This window comes from Schistocerca americana, chromosome 3 (genome assembly GCF_021461395.2).
Source record: "Schistocerca americana isolate TAMUIC-IGC-003095 chromosome 3, iqSchAmer2.1, whole genome shotgun sequence".
In the NCBI taxonomy this organism is placed as follows: Eukaryota; Metazoa; Arthropoda; class Insecta; order Orthoptera; family Acrididae; genus Schistocerca; species Schistocerca americana.
Genome location: NC_060121.1, coordinates 466,378,103 through 466,386,790, shown reverse-complemented (window position 1 = coordinate 466,386,790; position 8,688 = coordinate 466,378,103). Strand labels below are relative to the sequence as shown.

Here is an 8,688-nt window from a genome sequence, read left to right as displayed (position 1 = left end):
ATTCTATAAGACACGATAATAAAGTTTCCATTTGAGAGCGTTGCTGCAGCGTGTATGCAACACATAGGCTAGGGATTACTGTGACATTCGTGTGTTTCCGACTTACGTGCAGCAAATGTGGACATGTGATCTATTGCGACGTTGTTATCAAATACGTCGAAACGAGACCAAAATTCTTTTATCATCTGTTGGCTGCTGAAAGGCAAACATCGGTAGAAAACCATTGGAGACTGAGGAATGTGTCTGGGACAACACGTATGTCTAAAATCCCTTTTGTGGACTGTTGCGCAAAGTTCCGTGCTGCTGCTTCACGATATCCACATCCCCATATCGCAAATGTCGTAACGCAGAAGTTTTGTTCGTGCAGCAGGAAGGGATATCTTCAATCTGGTGTATATATGGGATGATTACCTAAACGCTAACGGCGGTTTTGCCTGATTCTGGAAAGTGCTGCCTTCGAACAGAAAACTTTTGTCGCCCCTTATAGAATACTGGTTTTTGAAACTGCTAAATGACTCATAGTTCATTGAGACATGAAAGTCATGACAAAAAACTCTGATATTAGTAGTAAGTAATGGAGTGTTTCAGTACTATAGGCTTCGTTCAAAAGGAGGCTATATTTGTTCTTATTTTATTCTGTGCATTAGAGACTTATGTAGGGACTTTGCGTATTTAAGTCCAGTGTTGTGCATTGCTGATATTTATTAACTTACGTAGTTCTGTCTTCTCACATACTCTTATAAACAAACTTACATTTTCAAATATTACGGATAACACCCTATGCCATACATAAGACGGTTGCCAAATGTGATATATGTGTCTACAGCTCAGACAAATACTGCATGTGCACGACATTCAATTAGGTTTCATTTAACAGTAGCGCAGGAATGAATGCAAAACACTGTTGACCGACGTTCACTGGACCGTAGTATAGACAACGAAGATCATATAAAACCTGAGGAGAACAGAGACGAGAAATGACTGACACAATCTTGTTTCGAATGTTTAACGCAATCTATGATTGTTGTAGTGGTATGCATAAGAGATTAAACAAACATTTTCCAAAATAGATCCAAACTTTAATTTATAGTCACAATACAAAAATAAATATACAGAGACTACATTAGGTCACTCCGCTCGTAACATTTAGATTTCATTACATTTGAGTCAAGAAGTTACTCCACTACTCCGGTAACTGTAAATAATGTATGGGGGTTGCTTTCATCAATTATTACACAATCAGTTATCTGTGTTGCAAGGATAGTTAGTTTCCAAGTCGCATTTCTTGAGATTAGGATTCCACACAAGATCTCCTTCACAATTGCCATCCTTCACTCTACCATTAAGACATTCCCAGTATTTGTGGCAGTTGGCGTTATTGGGGAAAAACATAACAACGCCTAACAAATGCGGGCGAACTGGAGGACAAACAAACACCTCACCTCGCAGGGAACTACGTTCCTTCTTGTCATAGGGACAGTCATAGTTGTAAGGCCAATCACAGACCTGTAAGTCATTGTTCCATATGAGACCATTAGGGCAAGACGCGTTTCTCAAAAGTCCATTGTCACATTCAAAATACTTCGTGCAATCTTCCTCATTGGGGTAGAAAGTAACGTTGAAAACCTCACCTGGAGATGGCTGCGGACAGTCTGGAGTGGCATCTGAAAGGACAATAAGGCCCTTTTTGTCATAAGGACAGTCATAGTTGTAAGGCCAATCACAGGCCTGTAAGTCGTTGTTCCATATGAGACCATTAGGACAAGATCCATTTCTCAGAAGTCCATTGTCACATTCCCAATACAAGGTGCAGTCTTCCTCATTGGGGTAGAACGTAACGTTGAAAATCTCACCTGGGGATGGCTGCGGACAGTCTGGAGTAGCATCTGAAAGGACAATAAGTCCCATCTTGTCATAGGGACAGTCATAGTTGTAAGGCCAATCACAGGCCTGTAAGTCGTTGTTCCATATGAGACCATTAGGACAAGATCCATTTCTCAGAAGTCCATTGTCACATTCCCAATACAAGGTGCAGTCTTCCTCATTGGGGTAGAACGTAACGTTGAAAATCTCACCTGGGGATGGCTGCGGACAGTCTGGAGTAGCATCTGAAAGGACAATAAGTCCCATCTTGTCATAGGGACAGTCATAGTTGTAAGGCCAATCACAGGCCTGTAAGTCGTTGTTCCATATGAGACCATTAGGACAAGATCCATTTCTCAGAAGTCCATTGTCACATTCCCAATACAAGGTGCAGTCTTCCTCATTGGGGTAGAACGTAACGTTGAAAATCTCACCTGGGGATGGCTGCGGACAGTCTGGAGTAGCATCTGAAAGGACGATAAGTCCCTTCTTGTCATAGGGACAGTCATAGTTGTAAGGCCAATCACAGGCCTGTAAGTCGTTGTTCCATATGAGACCATTAGGACAAGATCCATTTCTCAGAAGTCCATTGTCACATTCCCAATACAAGGTGCAATCTTCCTCATTGGGGTAGAAAGTAACGTTAAATATCTCACCTGGGGATGGTTGTGGACAGTCTGGTGTGGCATCTGAAAAGACAATAAGTCCCTTCTTGTCATAGGGACAGTCGTAGTTGTAAGGCCAATCACAGGCCTGTAAGTCGTTGTTCCATATGAGACCATTAGGACAAGATCCATTTCTCAAAACTCCATTATCACATTCCCAATACTTGGTGCAGTCTTCCTCATTGGGGTAGAACGTAACGTTGAAAATCTCACCTGGGGATGGCTGAGGACAGTCTATGACGTCAATAGGTAGTTTCCTATCATAAGGACAATCGTAATTATACGGCCAGTCACAAGAGTCCACATTGGGATTCCAAATCAAGCCATCAGTACACGATCCGTTATAAAGGTTTCCGTTGTCACACTCCCAGTACTTGGTGCAGTCGTCTTCATTTGGGTAGAAGGTAATGTTGAGTGTCACGCCCGGGATCCGCTCTGGACATACTGGCGGGTCAGCCAGTGACTGCTGGTGGGCACCCAGAGCCGCTGTCACCAGAACAAGAAGCACCGCTAGGCCTGCAAAAAGGGAGAATTATTCGCTTTAATACAAGTGTGCAAATTACAGATTGTGAAGTAACAAATGCATTTGAATTCTGTAATATATAACTGACATCGGCCTCGTCTTGCTGTAATGTATCTGATCTAAATCTACTTTGCTCTTTTTATTGACGTATTTCACCATGATTTCTTAGTTCACTCATTTCGGCTTGGAGTCTTACGCAGTATCATTTAATTTTCTTAGAACTGTGCGGCTTATTTCTCCAAACTGTTCCCTAGTAATACTCCGCTGTGAATACATAAAAATCTATAACTTTAAATTGTAAGGAAACAGTTTGTGATCAGTTCTTTTATTCCCTTTTACCACATGTTTTACTTTTTATAGAGAGCTACTCTGAAAGTGAGGAACGATGGATCACGAAATGATAACCACAGAGAAAATCTTGCTATGTTCCCACCATATGTGCTGGGCAGTGTCTCTAGCATACCCTTTCCCTAGTCCCGACGCTCAGTGAGTGCTTAAAAATTTCTAGAAATTAGTGTCTACCGCCTAGTATGGGTGCTTGCCGGGAGATTTCTCCTCATTGCATGCAACACCACATAGACTAACTGTCATGCATTTCCTTGATCATGATAGTTCTCGGCCGTAAACTGCAGGGATAATGAGGACGCTCTTGCAGTGTTTTTGACGGGAAGTGTTGATCACTCACCATACAGCTCGTACTTTCCTGCTCTGATTTTCAGCCTTGCGCAAATGAACCACTGGCTAAAGACAACATTTTGGGACGGACAACCAGCTGTAGCACAGCGTAGAATACTGTCGGAAAGCAGAGGAGGCGGTCTTCTACGGCGAGCGTATTGGCAAGTTGGCACAACGCAGTCGCAGATATCTATAACGGAGGGGTGACTACGTAGAGAAGTTTCAATCAAAATAGTTTTCATTTTCACAGTGTTTTTTATATTTCGCGACCGGGAATTGCTTACTTTCCGGATATGCCTCTCAGTCCGACTATGATAGGCAATCAAAAATTAATGATTTATTAACTGCTTAACATATTTTCATACTGTAATGTCCTATCAGATGAAAGTCGTATGTACTGGGTGTTTCTTAAATTTTGTATAATTTGGTTATGCTTGCGTTAGATTTTAAGCGTTAGTGTAGATTAACTTTGGAGAAAAAGGTCTTCGCTTAACCATGTTTTTATGTGAGAGTGGTTCACAGGCTAAAAAGCAAACACTGTTTGGCAGGTATACCACACTTGCTGCTAAAGCAAATGAGCGAGGTGGCGTAATGGTTGAGACACTGGCCTTGCTTTTTATAGAAGCGGGATTCGAGTGTATCCCCTGCCACTAAGGTAATTTTTCGTCTGTTTTAAGCGAATCTCACGACAACTCCTTTTCAATGGTCATAGCTGCTCTTCTTCGCCACACCTCTCCTATCCGATGATGAAGTTTGTTTCCGATAAACGTTAAGTGTCGCCTGGAGGCAAACCTTGAAATTTTAACCTTTCTTAATCTGGCTAGTGTTGACGACACGTTTATTCCTCAACTTTGTATTGTCATACTAGTGTCCTGCGCCTTCATATTAGCGGTGATCGTCTGTAATCTGTGACATAAGTGAGATTAGCATTTTTAGATGCAAACTTCAGGTTGAAAAAGGACGTGAGAATGTGCTAAAATAAGGTAGAAAAAGACAAATAATGCTGTTTTCCTCAATACAACTAGTTCTCTTTCTCCTATTCTAGTTTACTGAATAAGAAATATGTACAACAAGATGTCACTTATCAGCCGTGGAACCGTTGCCCTTCAGAACATTAAACTTGCCTATATTTTAAAAAATGTGTCTGTTTCTAGTAGGTGATTTCTGAGCCAGAACGAAAAGTCAGGCATTGAACTCTTTCGGTGTGGTGGAAATCTAGTAATATAGTACAATTGTTTACTGACGAACTTATATTAAAGAACAGTACGCTGTTCATTCTCGTGAAATTAAAAGGACAGAATGAAATGCGCTCTTGTCATTTGTATTGTCGCAGGCTATTTATAGCGGTAAATTTATAGAAAGGGGATTTGTCTTACACACAATTATTTTCCTTTGTTGCAGGTGTTTTTTCAGTCCTGCATTTACTGAAAGACATTGGCTTGCTGTTCGCGTGTTCGCTGCAAATTCAGGAGACGTGAATGAAATTAAATATTTTATACTGATTCAAAAACATATACAAATGGAAATGAAACTACCAAGTCATTTCTCTTATAAACAACAAAAGGCGTTCACAAGGATTAGCGAGAAGCTACAATAAAGGAAAAAAAGGTAAGAAAGTGGGTTATGGACTTTGGTGCGCACCTAAAGATACTAAACCTGGTCATAAGATTTAATGTACCTATAGTCCAGACTATGAAGTAAGATGCTACTCACAGGATTTGAAACAGTATCACAAGTAGTAAATCTCATAGTGTGTTTAATAACAATGAATAAGAATTTCTTCAAGAGGAAGCATTTTTATTCTGACCATTCATAGCTCTAAAACGTTCCAAGACATATAGTTAACGCAGTTTTTTATAACCACTTTTATATCTGTGGAAACGGTGCTGCTTAATTTATGAGCTGCAAAATTTTGGTAATGCATAGAAATTATCAAGAAATCGTCAATTTCCAAGCAAATTTCACAAGTGCTGTGCGTAAGCAGTACTACAGGTACGCAAGCAACTGGTTATATTATTTAGAGGTTGCGTTCTTTCAAAAGGAAAGATACATGGCCACGCCCTTAGGTGTTCTATCTGCCTTATGAGAGATACATGACCAAGCTAGCTGATTGCTTTATTTGTAAACATGATGTTAATTAACCAGACTGCGGGACGTGCTTGGGGCAGAGATCGACAGCTATGGCGCCAGAACGTCGGGAATAATTTTCGGCGGACACCAGGCTAAAACATCAGAAAGGAACATGAAACGTATTCGCCGTTGCAAATATGAACAACCACCAGCTGTATAATGGAATGACGACAATGACAATCTGTGTTTAACTCCGGCTCGAATCCACATTTCCCACTCATAGCTTACAGTCACCTTACCATTTAGCTATACCAGCACGAGACTGAAACTTCCATATGACGTCAACAATGTGCCCACAACCTGCACTCGTACATCCATTATATATATTCCCCAACAGGGGAGACATTTTACTTGAAAGTCGCTTTCCCGTTATCGGCGAATAATAACACGATATTGGAGTGCCTACACACGTCCGAAGGAACTTTACATCGTAATTCGGAGTAAAACAGGCACTACAATATCGTGTGGCATCACAGAGGTATTCGGTTCGAAAAAATCGTTGCATGATGTACAGACACTTTCTCGCACACACCACTCCTAGAGGTGAGAGATTTTCAAACCAATGGTATAACCGTGGGAACGGAACATGGTACGAAATCGAGAGTCATAAAACTCCAAGTAAGTAGGACAATAAATGTTTTGGTTTCATATATAGAAACTATACAATATTGTGAGGTAACAGTTGTTTGTGCGGTGCATAATTCGACACACTCATCGGAGACACCGTGGGGTGATTGCAACTCATGAGAAAGAGCCTGAGCTGGTTAAGATTTTCAGGCAATTCACTAGGCCTCATCAGATGGTCCAGTAGGTAAGGAACTCTTCCCGCAAGGGCAACACTTGCCTTCAATTTCAAACCCAGACCTGAGGTTGTGAGTAAACTATTAACGTACTTAATAAAAAGTGGCGAACTCTAAAGCCACAGACTGAACAAAATCCTATTCAGCCGCAGTTCAAGTGCACACATGGCAGGTTAATCTGGTACTAGCACCCAGAAGTGGTCACTATGATAACAATGGCGTGAATGAATGTGAAAGAAAATTTGTGCAGATACCGGGCGAGAAAAATGTGGAAAAATTGTCATTTGTTGGTATATTAAATATATTAATATACTGAAAGTCATTTGGAGAGATGAAGTTGAAATATGGAATGTATTGGAAAGTGAGCTGGAAAAGTATATGGAAAACCGTATCCAGAATAAAAGGCAGGTTTGCCATACGAATCAGTGCTAGGACTTAAAGCTCTCTTCTGTTTGATTTGCTGAAATGTTACTAAGTTAAACTACCTACGGCGTTCATAAACTAAAACAATACGTTCCAGTGATCCGTAGCACCGTGATGGCCAACGACAAAGAACTAAAATAAAAAAAAAACCTTACAATTTATGGCATTTTCAAGTACCCTTATATAATAAAGCTCGTTTTATCATCTCTCATAGACGGAAAGGTTTCTGAAATGAGCAGCTGTCACAAAAATTATGAAAATGATAAAGTATGATGTATCTCTAACAGAAGTGTGTAGCCAATTACACCTGTTCGACTCAGAAAGATTAATGCTAAATATATTTGAAAGAGACATTGGACTTCAGTGTAGTAGTCTATGGAGCTAAGGGGTCGGAGCAATAATGTCACAATTTTACTCATGAAACTCAAGTATCTGAAATTAAGAAAGAAACAGTGAGAAGATATCGTGCAGCAAAATCTCACAAAGCGATGGTGTTATTGACTCACCTGTCATTGTATCTAGAGTTGCCATTGCCGTCAACGCCTCGGTGGCACACTGCTTTACTGTCCAAGGTGCCACATCTTTTATATCCGACATCGTGTACGTCAGACCTCCAAAATTTGGTACAGATAACGCTTTATCTAAAGAGATTCACTGACTCTTCAAGTAACCAATACTCATTCACGGCCAGTGATTGCGTGTTGTAGAACGTCGATTTAGATAGGAGATAAGAATGCTTTTACGGCCGTATAATGATAATAAAATTTCATTGGAAAGAAATGCTACGAAAGGTAGCTCAATAGAGAAGACAAAGCGTATAAGATACTTGGCTTCTGTCCCAAACTAGAATTTCCAAGAGCGACCTCAATAAGTGTAGGTCAATGTTGGGATGCCTCTAGAGCTTACTGGCGATTCTTCAATGACTTTCCACTGTATTTAATGACCTCGCTATTTTCGATACAACCTTGTTTACTAACTTTATGTGCCCGAGAACACAAACATATGAGGGTCACTGAATATTATTGAACAGCTACTTCACACATTAGATACTATTGCTCTCCTTGATTCAGTAAAAGACTGAAGTCACTTTGAAATAAGAGATGACATACATAAACTAAGAAATGATTCGTAGGAGGAAGTGCGGATGCCATAGAGCGCAAAAAGACTAACTACATAGTACAGTACCATACTGAATGTATTAGACCAAAAGTTCACTGGATTAACGGTAAACAGGATGGTGTTTCACACAAATAAAAATAACCGTAGGCTACTCCTGTGTATTAGAAAATATGGAGTGTAGTAGATGAACTGTCTGTAATGTTGAGAAAGTATCAGAATGTAATGTACGCCTTCAACGTTAAAAAAATTTGTTAATAAGCGTTCAATAACGTTACGCAGAGAAAGACTATAAAAACATAAAGACTATCACACTATCACAATTGCCTAATAAGATAGTTAACGTAATAGAAATGGCCCTACTCGCGATTGGTACTGTAGTGAAACTGAAGCTTTTGTTACAGTAGAAGGGTTCAAATGCTGTTAACAAGCGAAACAGGAGGTATGATAAATTAGACTATGCAACAGTTACGTGTTGTTCACCCTTTTTCCT

General features: G+C 40.1%; 1 protein-coding gene across 1 annotated transcript; it reads right to left on the bottom strand.

Annotated features, from left to right (window-relative positions):
- Positions 1-1,079: 1,079 nt before the first annotated feature.
- Positions 1,080-7,676, bottom strand: LOC124606157. Its single transcript, XM_047138122.1, has 2 exons — positions 7,586-7,676; positions 1,080-3,044 (listed from the first exon to the last, which is right to left on the bottom strand). Exons 1-2 carry the CDS (start codon positions 7,674-7,676, stop codon positions 1,240-1,242), a joined length of 1,896 nt encoding a protein of 631 aa, XP_046994078.1. The 3' UTR covers positions 1,080-1,239.
- Positions 7,677-8,688: the final 1,012 nt, after the last annotated feature.